General features: G+C 46.0%; 1 protein-coding gene across 1 annotated transcript in view; it reads right to left on the reverse strand.

Moving 5' to 3' along the window:
• Positions 1 to 21,991, reverse strand: part of LOC306977839 (sodium channel protein type 2 subunit alpha-like) — a gene marked incomplete at its 3' end in the record, with an annotated part of 145,736 nt that overhangs the window by 75,955 nt on the left and 47,790 nt on the right. The window contains exons 7-13 of the mRNA XM_079576278.1: positions 15,516 to 15,657; positions 13,570 to 13,767; positions 11,605 to 11,781; positions 11,178 to 11,498; positions 6,807 to 6,944; positions 2,017 to 2,137; positions 163 to 1,142 (exon numbers count right to left, since the gene is read on the reverse strand). Coding sequence (XP_079432404.1) covers positions 163 to 1,142; positions 2,017 to 2,137; positions 6,807 to 6,944; positions 11,178 to 11,498; positions 11,605 to 11,781; positions 13,570 to 13,767; positions 15,516 to 15,657 — 2,077 coding nt within the window. The remainder of the gene's footprint in view (positions 1 to 162; positions 1,143 to 2,016; positions 2,138 to 6,806; positions 6,945 to 11,177; positions 11,499 to 11,604; positions 11,782 to 13,569; positions 13,768 to 15,515; positions 15,658 to 21,991) is intronic.

Here is a 21,991-nt window from a genome sequence, read left to right on the forward strand (position 1 = left end):
CTGTGCTGGAGGGCCGGATTTCGCCCGCGGGCCTGACGTTGCCTCCCCCTGATCTACAACAATCACCATTCACGGCAAACTGGAATTTTCCCAGGATCTCCACAGGTTCCCGATGGAGAGCCTGCTGTTGAGCTCCTCCCTCATGTCTGTGGAGGTTCTTACCAGGTTCCCGATGGAGAGCATGCTGTTGAACTCCTCCCTCATGTTTGTGGAGGTTCTTACCAGGTTCCCGATGGAGAGCATGCTGTTGAACTCCTCCCTCATGGGGTTTGTGGAGGTTCTTACCAGGTTCCCGATGGAGAGCATGCTGTTGAACTCCTCCCTCATGTCTGTGGAGGTTCTTACCAGGTTCCCGATGGAGAGCATGCTGTTGAACTCCTCCCTCATGTCTGTGGAGGTTCTTACCAGGTTCCCGATGGAGAGCATGCTGTTGAACTCCTCCCTCATGGGGTTTGTGGAGGTTCTTACCAGGTTCCCGATGGAGAGCATGCTGTTGAACTCCTCCCTCATGGTGTTTGTGGAGGTTCTTACCAGGTTCCCGATGGAGAGCATGCTGTTGAACTCCTCCCTCATGTCTGTGGAGGTTCTTACCAGGTTCCCGATGGAGAGCATGCTGTTGAACTCCTCCCTCATGGGGTTTGTGGAGGTTCTTACCAGGTTCCCGATGGAGAGCATGCTGTTGAACTCCTCCCTCATGGTGTTTGTGGAGGTTCTTACCAGGTTCCCGATGGAGAGCATGCTGTTGAACTCCTCCCTCATGTCTGTGGAGGTTCTTACCAGGTTCCCGATGGAGAGCATGCTGTTGAACTCCTCCCTCATGTCTGTGGAGGTTCTTACCAGGTTCCCGATGGAGAGCATGCTGTTGAACTCCTCCCTCATGGGGTTTGTGGAGGTTCTTACCAGGTTCCCGATGGAGAGCATGCTGTTGAACTCCTCCGTCATGGGGTAGTGCTCCATGGCCATGAAGAGCGTGTTGAGGACGATGCAGACGGTGATGGCGAGGTCGAGGAACGGGTCCATCACCATGACGGTCACCGAGCTCTTCAGCCGCAGCCAGCTGGGCGAGCACTCCCACACCAGGAAGCGCTGCGCCAGGACGTACCAGCAGGGGGGGCAGCGGCGGCCGTGGGTCTCCTCCAGCTCTGAGGAGAAGAAGAGCCACAAGGTCACAACGTCAGGGGAGCTCTTCAGGACAAGAACAAGGAGCTGGAATTCACTACATCCAGTTTACAATAGCCAGTTTATCTGAGATGGCAAGAAATGTGTTTAAAAAATTGAGAAAAAAACTTTGAAAAAATTAAAAAAAAAGGAAAAATTTAGATTTTTAAGGAAAGAATTGGTGGAAAAAATAAACATTTGAAAAAAACAAATGAAACATTTTGAAAGAAAAAATAGAAAAAAATGTGTAAAAAAATTGAAAAAATAGGGAAAATTTGTGAAGAAAAAAAATGTGAAAAAATGTGGAAAAAAATTGAACAAATTTGAAAAAAAAAATTGAAAAATGGAGGAAAAAAATTGTGAAAGATTCCCTGTTGTAGTCTGTTCAGGACAATCATCTTTTTATGGAAGCCTGTTTCCGCCATGTTAAAAAATAAAAGCTCAACGGGAAGTCGAAATTACGAGATTTAAAGTCACAGAAGTGTTTATTTTACCTCAACACCCAGGATTAAAAGCAGTGACAAGAAAAGTTATTAAAAATGTCTGTATCCACGAGAGGAATGTGTTTAGGCCTTGGTGATGCAGGGGCATTCCCAAAGCTAATGCTATGATCGTAGCATCATGAACTTCCATGAACTTCGGATGATCATGATCATGTGAAAATGGGAAATATGCATGAATAAAGTCAATAAACCCACCGTCATTTTTGAAAAAAATAAAGAAAAAATAAACATTTGAAAAAATTAGGAAAAAAACTTGAAACATTTTGAAATGTTTCAAAACCCGCTGTATGGGTGACTCCGGTCACGTGACTGTGTCCTGTGCTGTGATTGGCCACACGTGTGTCATGTGACGTACCCTCCATGGCGTCCGTGAGGCAGCTGTTGGCGCTGATGGTTCGTGGTCGTCGTTCTAAACCGTGATTGGACGACGGTTGGGGGAGGAGCATCGTGCTCAGCTCCGTCGACGACGTGGGAACCTGAGGAGACAAACACGGAGGCCTTAGCTTTCAAATCAGGCTCAGCACAAAAACACCACGAACATGGAACAAAAACAAACATGGAACAAAAACAAACATGGAACAAAAACAAACATGGAACAAAAACAAACATGGAACAAAAACAAACATGGAACAAAAACAAACATGGAACAAAAACAGTTCTGATCAGTTTTGTCGTTTAAGAGGTCCATGTTTGGACTTTTCTTTATTTCCTTAATTACATGTTTCTCTTTTCTTCCTTCCTCATTATTTAGACTTGATTAGAAAATGACGATATTTAAAACAAGATAAAACAAAACTGTTTACATTATAAACTGGAAACAGAGGGCTGGATTCACAGAGGGAGGGGTCAGTGGGAGGGGGAGGAGTTATGTCGGTGCAGAAATAGAAACAATCGAGACATGTGGAATATGAACAGCCCCATAGCCCCATAACTCTCCCCCCTCAGTCTCACACACACACACACACAGTCACACACACACACACACACACACACACACACACACACACACACACACACACACACTCCCGTATCTCCGGCACAGGCGCCCTGGTATCCGTCCGTCACACGCCGTTATCGCGCCGACACCATTTTGGAAACGCTCCTTTAATCTGTGTTTTTGTTTTTCCTCTGAAGGAACTCGAGCGGCTTCATGACCAGCAGAGCTCCAGACCTGCACAGGAAGTGACGTCACCTGCACAGGAAGTGATGTCACCTGCACAGGAAGTGACGTCACCTCCACTGTTTTCACTGTTTTAGCTTAAGGCGAGACACGGCAGGTGAACAGGGAAAAAAAATAATGGTTTTCACAAAAAAATAAGGCATTTTGAGCATTAAAATGCCTATATTTTGGGAAGTCAAAACAATGAATTGATCCAGATTAAATGTTATGGTTTTATTTTATTGACATATTAGTAACTCAGGTTTTTTCAGAGGGAATTGTGGATATTTTGTTTAGTTTTTCAATAAACTAATCATCAGTGAAAAAATCTGTAAAAACTCAAATTCCGCCTGTTTTTTTGGTTTCAAAGCTGAATAAATCAGGCTAGGAATTAGATATTAAAAAATCCCTCTGAAAAAACCTTCAGAATGTTGTTGTGTCTCAGCCTGTAAAGTGTGGAGTCTGTGGGAGCTTCTATAAGGGCTCAGGCTCTGCCCGAGTGCGGCTTCTCTCTTTCAGAGAAAACCAGCCCTGAAGTTTTGTAGCGAGTGCGCATGCTCGGCCCGTTCTTCCACTTTTCCGCTCCAGCGTCTCGTAGGAGGAAAAACACCATATTTGGGTGAAAGCGTCATCACATCGCATTTTTTGTCAAATTTTGTAATTTTTTGTCAATTTTTTGTAATTTTTTGTCAATTTTTTTTGTCAATTTTTTTTGTCAATTTTTTGGTCATTTTTTGGTCATTTTTTGGTCATTTTTTGGTCATTTTTTGGTCATTTTTTGGTCATTTTTTGGTCATTTTTTGGTCATTTTTTGGTCATTTTTTGTATTTTTTTTTTTTTTAAAATTGTCATTTTTTGTCATTTTTTTGTCTAATTTTTGTCTAATTTTTGTCCATTTTTTGTCATTTTTTTGTCATTTTTTTGTCCTTTTTTGTCCTTTTTTTTGTCTAATTTTTGTCAATTTTTTCGTCATTTTTTCGTCATTTTTTCGTCATTTTTTGTATTTTTTGTGTTTTTTTTGTAAAATTTTTGTCAATTTTTTGTCATTTTTTTGTCAAATTTTTGTCTAATTTTTGTCATTTTTTGTCATTTTTTGTCATTTTTTTGTCATTTTTTTGTCATTTTTTTGTCATTTTTTCGTCATTTTTTCGTCATTTTTTTTGTCTAATTTTTGTCAATTTTTTCGTCATTTTTTCGTCATTTTTTGTATTTTGTGTGTGGTTTTTTTGTAAAATTTTTGTCATTTTTTGGTCATTTTTTGTCATTTTTTTGTCATTTTTTTGTCATTTTTCTGTCTAATTTTTGTCTAATTTTTGTCAATTTTTGTCATTTTTTTGTCATTTTTTTGTCATTTTTTTGTCTAATTTTTGTCAATTTTTGGAAAAACACCATATTTGGGTGAAAGCGTCATCACGGGGCCCCTTAGCAGGACACGTGGATGTCAAATCTGTCAATATTTATGAATGAAAACCCGCGGGAAAGACGGCCTTTCTACTTCCGGGTCGCCCCCACCTCGCAGACATAACATCATCAAATAAACATCATCATTTTTATATCTGACATGAAAACTAAGATGTAAAGGGAGGAAAACAGAGACAAATCTCCACTTCCACCACTGCGGGAAACATCAATACTTTCACCTGCCGGGTCTCGCCTTCAGTCCTCTGGAGACGTGGCTCCGATGGTCATGTGACTCTCCGTCGGCCGCCTTAGTGCTGGGATTCATGACTCTTTTCTGGGATCCGTTCATTCCAAAGAGCCGTTCAAAAGACTGATTCTTTTTAACGTGAATCCTCTTTAAACACCGGAGCCTCACAGGAGCCGCTGTTATGGCTGCGCGGTGACACCAGGAGGCGCCGTTCTAACCTTCTCAGTGTGAATGTGAGTCAGACTTTCTAACATGTGTGGTCTTTGTTTCCAGTAAAGCGGCTCTTCAGTCACAGAGCCACAGGTGAAGAAGGAAGTCACGGAGCTTTAAACATGTGCCTTAACTCTGAAACTAAAGTATTATAATAAACACATTTTTAAAAATCACATGACGGCAAAAAAAGTTGAATAAATATCCATGTATGATCGGCTGTGGAGTCTATATAAAACATTTGGAAAAATAAGGAAAGAAAAAATAAAAATTGGGGAAAAAAATTGGAAAAAAATTGGAAACAATGAAGTTAAAAATGGGGAATACATTTTGAAAAAAGATGAAAAAAATATGGAAAAAAATAGAGAATAAAATTTGAAAAATGTTGAATTTTTTCTGTCTGTTCAGGACAATCACCTTTTCATTGATGTATTTACAAAATAAGGAAAGAATTGGTGGAAACAATTTTAAAAAATTGGAAAACAAGGAAAAAAATTGGAGGAAAAAATATAATTTTTTGGGGGGAAAATAAGGAACAAATTGGGAGATTTTTTCTTTTTAAACAAGGAAAAAAATGTGGGGAATAAAAACAAAAAGAAAAACAACTAGTTACTAAAATATACTAAAATATGCTGGAAAAAAGTAAAAATTGGGGAAAAAACTTGAAAAAAAACTTGGAAACAATGAAGTAAAAAATGGGGAATACATTTTGAAAAAAAAGGTAAAAAAATATGGAAAAAAATTGGAGAATAAAATTAGAAAAAAAAAATTGAAAAAAATTGAAAAATGTGTAATTTTTTTCTGTCCTTTTGTCGTCTGTTCAGGACAATCATCTTTTTGATTGATGTATTTACAAAATAAGGAAAGAAGTGGTGGAAAAAATAAAAAATAAATGGAAAATAAGAAAAAAGTTGGAGGAAAAAAATTGAAAAATAAGGAACAAACAAGTAAAAAATGTGGGGGGAATAAAAACAAAAAGAAAAACGACTAGTTACTAAAATATACTAAAATATACTGGAAAAAAGTAAAAATTGGGGAAAAAACTTGAAAAAAAATTGGAAACAATGAAGTAAAAAATGGGGAATACATTTAGAAAAAATATGGAAAAAATATGGAAAAAAATAGAGAATAAAAATTTAAAATATATATATATAATTTTTTTTAATTCAATTTTTTTTGAATTTTTTCTGTCCTTTTGTCGTCTGTTCAGGACAATCACCTTTTTCATTGATGTATTTACAAAATAAGGAAAGAAGTGGTGGAAACAATTAAAACAAATTGGAAAACAAGAAAACAGTTGGAGGGGAAATAAAAACAAAAAGTTACTAAAATATACTTGAATTTCAATCTTTTATTGTCACATCCAGGAGGAGCATGAAAGATCAGTCGAGCTTCATGACTTCCTTCTTCACCTGTGACTGAAGAGCAACGACGTTTTAGCTTCTGTGACTCAGAGTAACTCAGCGTAAGCCAATCAAACCCCAGCGCCTCAGAGTGGGCGGGGCTCCGATGTGTCAGAGTGGGCGGGGCTCGGATGTGTCAGAGTGGGCGGGGCTCGGATGTGTCAGAGTGGGCGGGGCTCGGATGTGTCAGAGTGGGCGGGGCTCGGATGTGTCAGAGTGGGCGGGGCTCCGATGTGTCAGAGTGGGCGGGGCTCGGATGTGTCAGAGTGGGCGGGGCTCCGATGTGTCAGAGTGGGCGGGGCTCCGATGTGTCAGAGTGGGCGGGGATGTGTCAGAGTGGGCGGGGCTCAGATGTGTCAGAGTGGGCGGGGATGTGTCAGAGTGGGCGGGGCTCGGATGTGTCAGAGTGGGCGGGGATGTGTCAGAGTGGGCGGGGCTCCGATGTGTCAGAGTGGGCGGGGCTCGGATGTGTCAGAGTGGGCGGGGCTCAGATGTGTCAGAGTGGGCGGGGATGTGTCAGAGTGGGCGGGGCTCAGATGTGTCAGAGTGGGCGGGGCTCGGATGTGTCAGAGTGGGCGGGGATGTGTCAGAGTGGGCGGGGATGTGTTAGAGTGGGCGTGGCTCAGATGTGTCAGAGTGGGCGTGGCTCCGATGTGAGGTAAAAGCTAACACATCGTGGCTTTAACAGAGTGAAGGTCGGTAAGGTCCAGGTCCTCCAGACTCACGCTCTCCTCGTTGAGCTTCTCCATGGCACAGACCGGCACCTGCCCCCCCGGCACGGCGCCCCCCAGTGGTGGAGACGACACGCCGTTCTCCATCGCCAGGAACAGCTTCCCGTTCACGTTCAGCGTCGGGAAAAACACCTGAGGGAAGAAAACGGAGGCGGAGGAAACGTCAGCGGCTGGAAACAGGAAACAGGAAGTAAACTGGAAACAGGAAGCAGGAAGTGCACCATGTCAATATGTCCGTAACCGTGGCAACAGAAGAGCAGGGCCACGAGGACAAAAGAGGAAATCTCAATATGTGGACTTTTTCTACAACAATCATCAGAAATATGGAAACATTTGGAGCAAACATCTGCATTTACATTTGTCGCTCTAAAAGATAATGGTTTTCTCTTTTATTTATTTATTTCTAATGTTCACAAAAAATATTCTCAATGTTTCTTTTTTCTCAATTTTTTAATCATTTTTATTTATTTATTTTATTAAATTTTCCCCTCCCCAGATTATTCCATATTTCCTTCTGGAGATAGAATACTATATAGTAGAGTATTATTGTCTACCTCTACTGGGAGGGGCCTGCAGAGTGTAGTGGGAGGGGCCTGTCACCTGTGTAGATACAGACGCATCTCGTCATAGAAGGGGGCGTGGCTTCGTCGAGGGGGAAATAGAATCTTTAGAGAAACACAATTTTCCCTGTTTTCAAACCATTTTCTGGTGGAATATGAACTTATTTATCACATAAATAAAGTCAAGTGTAAATCGGGCCCATTTGGATATTTTCTCACAGCAGATTGTTCAGTAGAAGCGAAAAAAACGGCAGTTTTAGCTAGTGCTAGCTTACGGTTAGCATTAGCCCAATGCTAACATGTAGCATCAGGTTAGCATTCTCCGTTATTCATGTATTTATGGGCTGTTGAACCACTTTGCTCCTCCCCATGTCTTTGTTTCTTTATTTAGTAGAAACTATGTTCATGATTCAGCATTTGTTACAGATGTTTTTGAATAATAGGCTGTGTTCACGTGACATCACCACATTCTAAAGAGCCTATAGTTTAACACTGAGGTGGAGCAACTGACGATAACTATGGTAACTGCGGTAACTGACAAAATGCATTTTTTTATGTGTTTGTTTTTTGGCTCATATCTCAGTCATAACTGGAGGAATCCACATGAAACAAAAACTGTCACAAAGTTCATGATCTCCTCTGTCGGCACATGTGAACTAATGTACAATTATTATCTCTGAAAAATGTCAAAAAGTGGTGACAATATGTGAAAATATGAGCGTGATGTGGAAAGGACTTTCAAACATAAAAATAATATCACAGGTTTGTGAATCCGATCACGATCAGACACTGAAGAGGAAAAACATTTGTCAATTTTCGTTTTGGAGATTTCTTACAAAAACTACATTTCTCCCATAGAGCTGTATTGGCCCCGCCCTCCATCTGACATTATGACATCATCACATTCTAAATCGTGAACACCGCCTATTGAGAAAGTTTAGATTTTTATCAAAATTGTTTTTCCCCTTAACTGTTTCCAAACATGACCATATATGGGCGATTCCGGAGATGCGTCTGTATCTATTGTGGGCGTGTCCGCTCACCTGTGAGTTGTCACCTGTATAGTGGGAGGGGCCTGTCACCTGCTGAGGCGGCGTGTCCGCTCACCTGTGTAGTGGGCGTGTCCGCTCACCTGTAGGGGGCGTGTCCGCTCACCTGTAGGGGGCGTGTCCGCTCACCTGTATAAGGGGCGTGTCCGCTCACCTGTGTAGTGGGCGTGTCCGCTCACCTGTAGGGGGCGTGTCCGCTCACCTGTAGGGGGCGTGTCCGCTCACCTGTAGGGGGCGTGTCCGCTCACCTGTATAGGGGGCGTGTCCGCTCACCTGTAGGGGGCGTGTCCGCTCACCTGTAAGGGGCGTGTCCGCTCACCTGTGCAGTGGGAGGGGCCTGTCACCTGTAGGGGGCGTGTCCGCTCACCTGTAGGGGGCGTGTCCGCTCACCTGTAGGGGGCGTGTCCGCTCACCTGTAGGGGGCGTGTCCGCTCACCTGCGTAGGGGGCGTGTCCGCTCACCTGTGTAGTGGGAGGGGCCTGTCACCTGCTGAGGCGGCGTGTCCGCTCACCTGTAGGGGGCGTGTCCGCTCACCTGTAGGGGGCGTGTCCGCTCACCTGTAGTGGGCGTGTCCGCTCACCTGTAGGGGGCGTGTCCGCTCACCTGTAGGGGGCGTGTCCGCTCACCTGTAGGGGGCGTGTCCGCTCACCTGTAGGGGGCGTGTCCGCTCACCTGTGTAGTGGGAGGGGCCTGTCACCTGTAGGGGGCGTGTCCGCTCACCTGTATAGGGGGCGTGTCCGCTCACCTGTAGGGGGCGTGTCCGCTCACCTGTATAGGGGGCGTGTCCGCTCACCTGTATAGGGGGCGTGTCCGCTCACCTGTAGGGGGCGTGTCCGCTCACCTGTAGGGGGCGTGTCCGCTCACCTGTGCAGTGGGAGGGGCCTGTCACCTGTAGGGGGCGTGTCCGCTCACCTGTAGGGGGCGTGTCCGCTCACCTGTAGGGGGCGTGTCCGCTCACCTGTAGGGGGCGTGTCCGCTCACCTGTAGGGGGCGTGTCCGCTCACCTGTAGGGGGCGTGTCCGCTCACCTGTATAGGGGGCGTGTCCGCTCACCTGTAGGGGGCGTGTCCGCTCACCTGTAGTGGGCGTGTCCGCTCACCTGTAGGGGGCGTGTCCGCTCACCTGTAGGGGGCGTGTCCGCTCACCTGTAGGGGGCGTGTCCGCTCACCTGTATAGGGGGCGTGTCCGCTCACCTGTATAGGGGGCGTGTCCGCTCACCTGTAGGGGGCGTGTCCGCTCACCTGTAGGGGGCGTGTCCGCTCACCTGTGCAGTGGGAGGGGCCTGTCACCTGTAGGGGGCGTGTCCGCTCACCTGTAGGGGGCGTGTCCGCTCACCTGTAGGGGGCGTGTCCGCTCACCTGTAGGGGGCGTGTCCGCTCACCTGTAGGGGGCGTGTCCGCTCACCTGCGTAGGGGGCGTGTCCGCTCACCTGTGTAGTGGGAGGGGCCTGTCACCTGCTGAGGCGGCGTGTCCGCTCACCTGTAGGGGGCGTGTCCGCTCACCTGTAGGGGGCGTGTCCGCTCACCTGCGTAGGGGGCGTGTCCGCTCACCTGTAGGGGGCGTGTCCGCTCACCTGTAGTGGGCGTGTCCGCTCACCTGTAGTGGGCGTGTCCGCTCACCTGTATAGGGGGCGTGTCCGCTCACCTGTAGGGGGCGTGTCCGCTCACCTGTAGTGGGCGTGTCCGCTCACCTGTAGGGGGCGTGTCCGCTCACCTGTAGGGGGTGTGTCCGCTCACCTGTAGGGGGCGTGTCCGCTCACCTGTAGGGGGCGTGTCCGCTCACCTGTAGGGGGCGTGTCCGCTCACCTGTAGTGGGCGTGTCCGCTCACCTGTAGGGGGCGTGTCCGCTCACCTGTAGGGGGCGTGTCCGCTCACCTGTAGGGGGCGTGTCCGCTCACCTGTAGGGGGCGTGTCCGCTCACCTGTAGGGGGCGTGTCCGCTCACCTGTAGGGGGCGTGTCCGCTCACCTGTAGGGGGCATGTCCGCTCACCTGTAGGGGGCGTGTCCGCTCACCTGTAGGGGGCGTGTCCGCTCACCTGCTGAGGGGGCGTGTCCGCTCACCTGTAGGGGGCGTGTCCGCTCACCTGTAGGGGGCGTGTCCGCTCACCTGTAGGGGGCGTGTCCGCTCACCTGCGTAGGGGGCGTGTCCGCTCACCTGCGTAGGGGGCGTGTCCGCTCACCTGTATAAGGGGCGTGTCCGCTCACCTGTAGGGGGCGTGTCCGCTCACCTGTAGGGGGCGTGTCCGCTCACCTGTATAGGGGGCGTGTCCGCTCACCTGTATAGGGGGCGTGTCCGTTCACCTGTATAGGGGGCATGTCCGCTCACCTGTGTAGTGGGAGGGGCCTGTCACCTGTAGGGGGCGTGTCCGCTCACCTGTAGGGGGCGTGTCCGCTCACCTGTATAGTGGGCGTGTCCGCTCACCTGCGTAGTGGGCGTGTCCGCTCACCTGTAGTGGGCGTGTCCGCTCACCTGTATAGTGGGCGTGTCCGCTCACCTGCGTAGTGGGCGTGTCCGCTCACCTGTAGGGGGCGTGTCCGCTCACCTGTAGTGGGCGTGTCCGCTAACCTGTAGTGGGCGTGTCCGCTCACCTGCGTAGGGGGCGTGTCCGCTCACCTGTGAGTGGGCGTGTCCTCTCACCTGTAGGGGGCGTGTCCTCTCACCTGTGAGTGGGCGTGTCCTCTCACCTGTGTAGTGGGAGGGGCCTGTCACCTGTATAGTGGGCGTGTCCGCTCACCTGTAGGGGGCGTGTCCGCTCACCTGTGAGTTGTTGCTGAAGGAGCTCCGCCTCCGTTGCGCCCACTGCTGGATGGAGCTGAAGGCGGACGACGCGGCTCCGTACGGACTGGGACTGTACTGCCCCCCGCTGTACGGGCTGGGGCTGTGCAGGCCGGAGCACGGGCCGCGTGGCAGCGCCCCCTCCAGGACGTCCCCGGGGACGCTGCACTCGTCGTCCGCCATCTCGCACTCGGAGCCCCGCCCCTCGGAGCCGCCGCGCCCGCGCAGCACGAAGTTAAAGATGGAGGAAACCTGCGAGCAGCGGCGCGACGAGAACGAGCGCGAGAGGAGGGGGTGGAGCGGCTGTGGGGGGGGACAGGGGGAGGGGGGAGGGAGAGGGGGAGTGGAGGCAACGTGAGTGCAGACAGGCTCAGGCGCAGGTCCAAAGAACTGAATAAACCGCCTTTACCTTGGAGTCTGTGAGCAGCCTCTCCTCTGATAGGTTGACTTCCAGGTCGGCCACGCCCACCAGCGCCTGGCTCCGCCTCCGCTCCTCCGCCGTGAGGTCAGGGGTCAGCGGAGGAGCGAAGGGTGAAAGGTCGGGCGACATCACCGAGTCGGAGTCCAGGGCTTTCTGGGTCGCGGCCTGAAACAGAGGCTCAAATTTTAATGAAACTAAAAACACTTTTTATTATTATATTTTAATATCTAAAAACTGATGAACAACAGCATCAAAACTTAAGGGGAGACACTACAGGCAAAACTACAATTTTTCCAGTTTTCAGGTTTTGGGCCAAATCTGTCTCTGAACATATAAACTTTCACCCGGAAACAGAAAACACGCCTAATCTTCACAATAACATGTTTAAATATTGCGCTGATTCAATGTTCCCCCATAGACTTATATGGGAGAACACAATTTCAAGGGCCTTTTTCTCCAAACACATGTTTCTGTCATTGTGGCGACACTATGTCCACGTCAGTCGGACCTAAAGACTTCACATTTTCCAGCCTTGGACTGAACAAGATTTGGAAGATTTTTTCAGAGGGATTTTTTATTATTTGATCCCTTAAGCCCCATTTATTGAGTTTTGAATGTCACAAAATAAGGCAATTTTTTTTTTTTTTTATGTTTCCACTGCCCCTCCTGGAGCCGCCACCTTAACGTGGTGGAGGGTTTGAGCGCCCGCATGATCCTGGAGCTCTGTTGTCGGGGCTTCGTGCCCCTGTAGGGTCTCCTAGAGCAACCAGGTCCTATAGGTGACGGGTCAGAAGCCCTTTATGAGAGACAAACAGGCCCGTTTAACCATGAGGCCGTCCTCCTGTGGACCCACCACCTGCAGGGGGCGCCATAAGGGCTGGTGCAGTGTGATTTGGGCTCCAACAGCCCCCACGACCCGGGAACAGACAAGTGGAAGAAAATGGATGGGTGGATGTTTCCACTAAAAAACAGCTTATTTTAAAACTAAACAAGAAATCCAAAATCCGCTCTGGAAAAGTCTTGGCAACTCATTAATAAAATGAAACCATACATTTGAATGTAGCTCTGTCCATTATTCAGATTTCGTTGCTGAAAAGATGCGAAATTTGGGGCATTTTCAGGCATAAAACACCTTGTTCTTATATGAAAAGATAAAATGACAGAAAACTTGCCATGTATTTTTTCTCACGTTTATCCCAGTGATCGACAGTTTCAAATTGATATCTGTAAATATACATTTTTTCCCTTTTCACATGCAGCGTCTCGCCTTAAATATGAAGATGTTTTATTCCTTTTCAGGTCCTGCTTTAGATACTTTCATTTTTCTGACACCAGTAGAACCTAAACCTCTTTGATACCAGACTGGGATTGTTTAGTTAGCGCTGGTGGCTAAAGGCTAAAGGCTAAGGGCTAAAGGCTAAAGGCTAAAGGCTAAAGGCTAAAGGCTAAAGGCTAAAGGCTAAGGGCTAAAGGCTACAGGCTACAGGCTACAGGCTACAGGCTACAGGCTACAGGCTAAAGGCTAAAGGCTACAGGCTACAGGCTACAGGCTACAGGCTACAGGCTACAGGCTACAGGCTACAGGCTAAAGGCTACAGGCTACAGGCTAAAGGCTAAAGGTTAAAGGCTACAGGCTAAAGGCTAAAGGCTAAAGGCTACAGGCTAAAGGCTACAGGCTACAGGCTAAAGGCTACAGGCTACAGGCTAAAGGCTACAGGCTAAAGGCTACAGGCTACAGGCTACAGGCTACAGGCTAAAGGCTACAGGCTAAAGGCTACAGGCTACAGGCTAAAGGCTAAAGGTTAAAGGCTACAGGCTAAAGGCTAAAGGCTAAAGGCTACAGGCTAAAGGCTACAGGCTACAGGCTAAAGGCTACAGGCTAAAGGCTACAGGCTAAAGGCTAAAGGCTAAAGGCTAAAGGCTAGCACGCTACGCTCCGCTGCGCCTCAGTACCTGCTGCTCGTGCTTCAGCCGCTCCATGGCCTCCTGAAACTCGCGCTCCTTCTGGTTGGCTTCCAAAATGGTGGCCTGATTCTGCTCCTCGTACGCCATGGCGACCACAGCAAGGATCAGGTTCACCAGGTAGAACGAGCCCAGGAAGATCACCACCACAAAGAACACCATGTAGGTCTTACCAGCCGAGCGCAGAGTCTGTGACGAGAGGAGGGGGGGCGTTAGAGAGCGGGGGGGCGAGAGGGGGCGAGAGGGAACCAGGAGGGGACGAGAGGGAACCAGGAGGAGACGTGAGGGAACCAGGAGGAGACGTGAGGGGACGTGAGGGGACCAGGAACATCAGGGCATAACCAGGTCAGAGGTGAAACTACCAGTGCAGAGTCTACAAAACACATCCAGCAACTAGGGCTGATTATCACACATTTAAAAAAAAAATCATTTCCCAATTTCCCGTATTTGTCCTCAAGTGTTTACTTGTTTTTAACTAAATATATAAAAAAAAAATATTAAAAAAAAAATTGTCTTACTTTTTTTCCCCCATTTAGAAACAAAATCTACATTTTTCCCCCATTTTTTTTTTTTTTAAATATGTTTATTTTTTTTGTACATTTTTGCCCAACTTTTCTAACTTTTCCATATTTTTCTTTATTTCTTAACATTGGAGAAAAACCTGATATTGTTTTGTGTATTGCATTGTTTACATTCTGTGTGTGTGGAAGTATCTGAAGTATCTGAAGTACTGTGAGGTACTGTGAGGTACTCGTGGCACGTACTTGATGGTACAGGTTCTCCTAGTGTTCTGTGTGTGTGGGAGTATCTGAAGTATCTGAAGTACTGTGAGGTACTGTGAGGTACTCGTGGCACGTACTTGATGGTACAGGTTTTCCCAGTGTTCTGTGTGTGGAAGTATCTGAAGTATCTGAAGTACTGTGAGGTACTGTGAGGTACTCGTGGCACGTACTTGATGGTACAGGTTCTCCCAGTGTTCTGTGTGTGGAAGTATCTGAAGTATTTGAAGTACTGTGAGGTACTCATGGCACATACTTGATGGTACAGGTTCTCCCAGTGTTCTGTGTGTGTGGGAGTATCTGAAGTATCTGAAGTATCTGAAGTACTGTGAGGTACTCGTGGCACGTACTTGATGGTACAGGTTCTCCCAGTGTTCTGTGTGTGTGGGAGTATCTGAAGTATCTGAAGTACTGTGAGGTACTCGTGGCACGTACTTGATGGTACAGGTTCTCCCAGTATGTTCTGTGTGTGTGGAAGTATCTGAAGTATCTGAAGTATCTGAAGTACTGTGAAGTACTGTGAGGTACTCGTGGCACGTACTTGATGGTACAGGTTCTCCCAGTATGTTCTGTGTGTGTGGGAGTATCTGAAGTACTGTGAGGTACTGTGAGGTACTCGTGGCACGTACTTGATGGTACAGGTTCTCCCAGTGTTCTGTGTGTGGAAGTATCTGAAGTATTTGAAGTACTGTGAGGTACTCATGGCACATACTTGATGGTACAGGTTCTCCCAGTGTTCTGTGTGTGTGGGAGTATCTGAAGTATCTGAAGTATCTGAAGTACTGTGAGGTACTCGTGGCACGTACTTGATGGTACAGGTTCTCCCAGTGTTCTGTGTGTGTGGGAGTATCTGAAGTATCTGAAGTACTGTGAGGTACTCGTGGCACGTACTTGATGGTACAGGTTCTCCCAGTATGTTCTGTGTGTGTGGAAGTATCTGAAGTATCTGAAGTATCTGAAGTACTGTGAAGTACTGTGAGGTACTCGTGGCACGTACTTGATGGTACAGGTTCTCCCAGTGCTCTGTGTGTGTGGAAGTATCTGAAGTACTGTGAGGTACTCGTGGCACGTACTTGATGGTACAGGTTCTCCCAGTGTTCTGTGTGTGTGGGAGTATCTGAAGTATCTGAAGTACTGTGAGGTACTCGTGGCACGTACTTGATGGTACAGGTTCTCCCAGTAGTCTTGTGTCATGAGCCTGAAGAGGGACAGAAAGGCCCAGCCGAACGTGTCGAAGCTGGTGTAGCCGTAGTTCGGGTTCCGGCCGGCTTTGAGGCACTCGAACCCGTCCGGACATTTACTGCAAAACACGAAACATCTGCTTTATCCAGACACTGCAAAACACAAAACATCTGCTTTATCCAGACACTGCAAAACATCTGCTTTATCCAGACACTGCAAAACACAAAACATCTGCTTTAATCCAGACACTGCAAAACACAAAACATCTGCTTTATCCAGACACTGCAAAACACAAAACATCAGCTTTAATCCAGACACTGCGAAACACAAAACATCTGCTTTAATCCAGACACTGCAAAACACAAAACATCTGCTTTATCCAGACACTGCAAAACACAAAACATCTGCTTTATCCAGACACTGCGAAACACAAAACATCTGCTTTAATCCAGACACTGCAAAACACAAAACATCTGCTTTAATCCAGACACTGCGAAACACAAAACATCTGCTTTAATCCAGACACTGCAAAACACAAAACATCTGCTTTAATCCAGACACTGCAAAACACAAAACATCTGCTTTAATCCAGACACTGCAAAACACGAAACATCTGCTTTATCCAGACACTGCAAAACACAAAACATCTGCTTTATCCAGACACTGCAAAACATCTGCTTTATCCAGACACTGCAAAACACAAAACATCTGCTTTAATCCAGACACTGCAAAACACAAAACATCTGCTTTATCCAGACACTGCGAAACACAAAACATCTGCTTTAATCCAGACACTGCAAAACACAAAACATCTGCTTTAATCCAGACACTGCGAAACACAAAACATCTGCTTTAATCCAGACACTGCAAAACACAAAACATCTGCTTTAATCCAGACACTGCAAAACACAAAACATCTGCTTTAATCCAGACACTGCAAAACACAAAACATCTGCTTTAATCCAGACACTCTCTCCAGTTTAGCTCCAAAGTTTGTCAGATTTTAATTAAAATAAAAGACAAAATGTGGAAATGTTTATGTTTATCGACAAAATAAACCCATGAATGATATTGATGTTTAGATATTTTATTAGATGATAAGATTAATATTTGATCTAGATTGTTTTATGTAATTTAAATTTAATTTGATTCAATTTAAGTTACATTAATTTTAAATTTTATTTCAAGTGAATTAAAATTAAAATTAAAATTTAATTTAATTTAATGTAAGTTACAATTTCAAATTATTTTTTATTTAAATTGTATTTAAATTTAATTTAATTTGAATTGAATTTGATTAAAATTGATTTGAATTGAATTTAAATTTAATTTAATTGAAGTTAAAATTAAATAAAAAAAATAATAATTTAAATTTAATTCAAATTGAATTTAAAATGTTTTAATTTTAATTTGAACTTATATTCAATTTAATTTTAATTTAATTTTAATTTTAAATTCAATTGAATAAAATTTCAATAAAAAATTAATTTAATGTAATTAAATGTTTAACTACATTTCAATTTAAGTTAAATTTTAATCTAGTTTTTATTTGTTTAATTTGATGCCATTTATTAATGTATTTTATATTTTTTCTTTCTTTCATTGTCTTCAGGCCTTCGTACTAAAGGCAGCACCTGCTTTGTGGTGAAGGCAGTTTGAGTGCTGAAATGACCAGGAGAAGATGTGAGAAGCACCACCTCGTGACATCATCAGGTGAAACAGAAGGAGATCAGAGCGACGTGTTCTCACTCACACACACTGACAGGTTTGGTATCCACGTGTAGCACGAAAGGCTGTGATCCAAACATGGTCATTTCCTGTGCGGGAGACGCAGCGGCTGAAGATGGGAGGAGCATCCACATGTGCAGACAGAGGGACTGAACATCTGCACTTTAGTGGAACCAGTTTGTCATTAAATAAAACACATTTAGATGAAAAGTTGAGATACGCTGAGCTCATGTTTCCGTCTCTCCATCAGAAGCTTCTCCAGGCTGAACCTTCCACCTGCAGAGGCTCGTCCTGACCCGGTGTGGAGGAAGCTGGAGAGAAACCGAAGCTTCTCCAGGCTGAACCTTCCACCTGCAGAGGCTCGTCCTGACCCGGTGTGGAGGAAGCTGGAGAGAAACCGAAGCTTCTCCAGGCTGAACCTTCCACCTGCAGAGGCTCGTCCTGACCCGGTGTGGAGGAAGCTGGAGAGAAACCGAAGCTCCTCCAGGCTGAACCTTCCCCCTGCAGAGGCTCGTCCTGACCCGGTGTGGAGGAAGCTGGAGAGAAACCGAAGCTCCTCCAGGCTGAACCTTCCACCTGCAGAGGCTCGTCCTGACCCGGTGTGGAGGAAGCTGGAGAGAAACCGAAGCTTCTCCAGGCTGAACCTTCCACCTGCAGAGGCTCGTCCTGACCCGGTGTGGAGGAAGCTGGAGAGAAACCGAAGCTTCTCCAGGCTGAACCTTCCACCTGCAGAGGCTCGTCCTGACCCGGTGTGGAGGAAGCTGGAGAGAAACCGAAGCTCCTCCAGGCTGAACCTTCCACCTGCAGAGGCTCGTCCTGACCCGGTGTGGAGGAAGCTGGAGAGAAACCGTCTGTAAACTTCTCTGTGGAGGCAGTTTGTGAAGTTTCTCGCTGAGTCGTGGTTTCTCGGGGGAATCGCACCGACGACCGGACGGTGAGTCAGACTGACCGCGGCCCCGGGCGGAGCTTATGTAACAGACGCTGAGGCTCCTTTATGCAGAGCGAGTGTTCCACGAGTCTGAACCAAAACATGTACAACAAGCTGCAGAGCGAGTGTTCCACAAGTCTGAGCCAAAACATGTACAACAGGCTGTGCTCACGTTACATCATCGGAAAAGTGTGAGACGTTTAAGCCTCAGAGGCAAACGGATCAAGCAGCACTGTGTCCATCCACAGCACAGAGGGCAGAGGTCAGAGGTCAGAGGTCAGAGGGCAGAGGTCAGAGTCAGCGCCTCGGGCCGGAAGCAGAAGGAGGAACAATCTGGGAAAATGAGGAAAAACTACGAGAAGGAAACTGCTGAAATAAGAATAAAAAAATGCTATAAATGCCACAAATTGGGAAAAAATGTTTTGTTAAAAAAGATTAAAATAAAAGGTAGACACACCGAGCTCCCACACACTGTCTCACTCTCTCATGTCGTCTCACTCTCTCACACTCTTTTCGTCTCACTCTCTCACACTCTTTTCGTCTCACTCTCTCACACTCTTTTCGTCTCACTCTCTCACACTCTTTTCGTCTCACTCTCTCACACTCTTTTCGTCTCACTCTCTCACACTCTTTTCGTCTCACTCTCTCACACTGTCTCACTCTCTCATGTCGTCTCACTCTCTCACACTCTTTCACGTCTCACTCTTTCTTAAAATGTTTTAATTTTAATTTGCACTTACATTAAATTAAATCTAAATTTAATTTAAATTTTAAATTCAATTGAATACAATTTCAATAAAATTTTAATTTAATTTAATTTAAATGTTTAATTACATTTCAATTTAAGTTCAATTTTAATCTAGCTTTTATTTGTTTAATTTGATGCCATTTATTAATGTATTTTATATTGTTCTTTCTTTCATCGTCTTCAGACCTTCGTACTAAAGGCAGCACCTCTTTGGTGAAGGCAGTTTGAGTGCTGAAATGACCAGGAGAAGATGCTGCTGAAATAAAGATAAAAAAATGCTATAAACAGTTTTAAAAATTGGGAAAAAATGTTTTGTTAAAAAACATTAAAAATAAAAGGTAGACACACCGAGCTCCCACACACGTCTCACTCTTTCACACGTCTCACTCTTTCACACGTCTCACTCTTTCGTCTCACTCTTTCACACGTCTCACTCTTTCACACGTCTCACTCTTTCACTCTTTCACACGTCTCACTCTTTCACACGTCTCACTCTTTCGTCTCACTCTTTCACACGTCTCACTCTTTCGTCTCACTCTTTCACACGTCTCACTCTTTCACACGTCTCACTCTTTCGTCTCACTCTTTCACACGTCTCACTCTTTCACACGTCTCACTCTTTCGTCTCACTCTTTCACACGTCTCACTCTTTCGTCTCACTCTTTCACACGTCTCACTCTTTCACACGTCTCACTCTTTCGTCTCACTCTTTCACACGTCTCACTCTTTCACACGTCTCACTCTTTCGTCTCACTCTTTCACACGTCTCACTCTTTCACACGTCTCACTCTTTCACTCTTTCACACGTCTCACTCTTTCACACGTCTCACTCTTTCACACGTCTCACTCTTTCACACGTCTCACTCTTTCACTCTTTCACACGTCTCACTCTTTCACACGTCTCACTCTTTCGTCTCACTCTTTCACACGTCTCACTCTTTCACACGTCTCACTCTTTCACTCTTTCACACGTCTCACTCTTTCACACGTCTCACTCTTTCACACGTCTCACTCTTTCACACGTCTCACTCTTTCACACGTCTCACTCTTTCACACGTCTCACTCTTTCACTCTTTCACTCTTTCACACGTCTCACTCTTTTCGTCTCACTCTTTCACACGTCTCACTCTTTCACACGTCTCACTCTTTCACACGTCTCACTCTTTCACACGTCTCACTCTTTCACACGTCTCACTCTTTCACACGTCTCACTCTTTCACTCTTTCACTCTTTCACTCTTTCACTCTTTCACTCTTTCACACGTCTCACTCTTTTCGTCTCACTCTTTTCGTCTCACTCTTTCACTCTTTCACTCTTTCACACGTCTCACTCTTTTCGTCTCAAGGCCTATTCATGCTCCACAAGATGCGAGAACAAACAGGAGCTGCGAGAACAAAATGACGTCATGTTGTTCTCGCAGCTCCTGTTCGGCAGGTCTGGCTGACGCATCAGCTCAGCAGAACTTTGTTCGGCTGCGAGAACTCTGGCTGTGATTGGCTGGATTTTTAGTGGGCGGTGTTATTTTAGCGGAAGCGGGAAGCGAGAATCCAATGTTTACGTCTTAACACCGGTGCGGAAAACGGAGACAACATGGATAGTTTTGAGGCACCGCTCGCGGCAGTAAAATACTTCGCTGAAGGATTACAAGGACACGCACATGTAAAGAAGTCCTGAGGGGAAACACGCGGACGTTTTGGGCGAGGACGAAGAGGAAACAGAAGAGCCTGGTGTTACCTGCGTGAAAGAGGCGAGTGATAAAGAAGAAAGTGGTTCAGGCTCGTGGACAGAGGAAAACCAGGCTTGTACATCTCATACCCTTCCATCAAACACCGGGAAACATCACCAACATGTTCAGTGAAGGTTCTTGGATGGACAAAACCTGTACTGAGGCTACACAGACGTGAAACTATTAGATATTATAAGACTTGTTCTTCTCCTCTGCTCCGTTTCATTCAGACCGTGTTGCCTTGGCGGTTTTATTGTGATTGCACAACATCACTTTTGAATGAAATAAATAAAATGAAATGAAATGAAACAACATGGTTTTACTGAGTGACACGGAGGTAAACTGCTTTTAACGTTAACGTTTTCTAACATAATAAACCAGCGCGAGATGTGGCTAAACATGAAGTCAATCTTCAAAATGTTTTCAATATCGTGACTGATACATTTTATAATAGTTTGAACTCAAATGGCTCGTTTTATTTCGGTCATTCCTTGTTTGTTTTGGCTGTGGAAAAAGGGGGCGTGGCAGTTCTGCAGAAACACGTCTTGTGGAGAATGAAATGTCAGAGCCCAGACCAACTTTGTTCTCGTTCTTTTTGCCTCAAGAACAAGAACAAAGTTCTCGCGTCTTGTGGAGGATGCAGAGGCCTTCACTCTTTTCGTCTCACTCTTTTCGTCTCACTCTTTCGTCTCACTCTTTCGTCTCACTCTTTTCGTCTCACTCTTTCGTCTCACTCTTTCGCTCTTTCAAAACAAATGTGTGGGAAAATGTTTTGAAAAACATTTGTAGTAAATGCTCAGAATGTGGAACACGGTCATGTGACCTGAGGTTTGGAGACTCTGGACTTCGGGACAGTTTTTGTTTCATGTGGAAAAGGTCCAGCCGTTACAGAGACATGAACCAGAAACCGAGTCCTGTTACCGCGGTTACCACTATAGGATTCTCCATTTCACCATTTGGCTTCACCCCAACCTTAACCTGCCCGTTTGTCTCCTCAACTTTCCCACTTGACTCTGGAGATGAACCTCCTGTGAACCTGCAGATCCTGATGTTCCTCCTCTTGTCCTGACTCTGGAGATGAACCTCCTGTGAACCTGCTGTTCCTGATGTTCCTCCTCTTGTCCTGACTCTGGAGATGAACCTCCTGTGAACCTGCAGATCCTGATGTTCCTCCTCTTGTCCTGACTCTGGAGATGAACCTCCTGTGAACCTGCAGATCCTGATGTTCCTCCTCTTGTCCTGACTCTGGAGATGAACCTCCTGTGAACCTGCAGATCCTGATGTTCCTCCTCTTGTCCTGACTCTGGAGATGAACCTCCTGT

This window comes from Gobius niger, assembly GCF_951799975.1.
Source record: "Gobius niger genome assembly, chromosome: 18".
Taxonomy (NCBI): domain Eukaryota; kingdom Metazoa; phylum Chordata; class Actinopteri; order Gobiiformes; family Gobiidae; genus Gobius; species Gobius niger.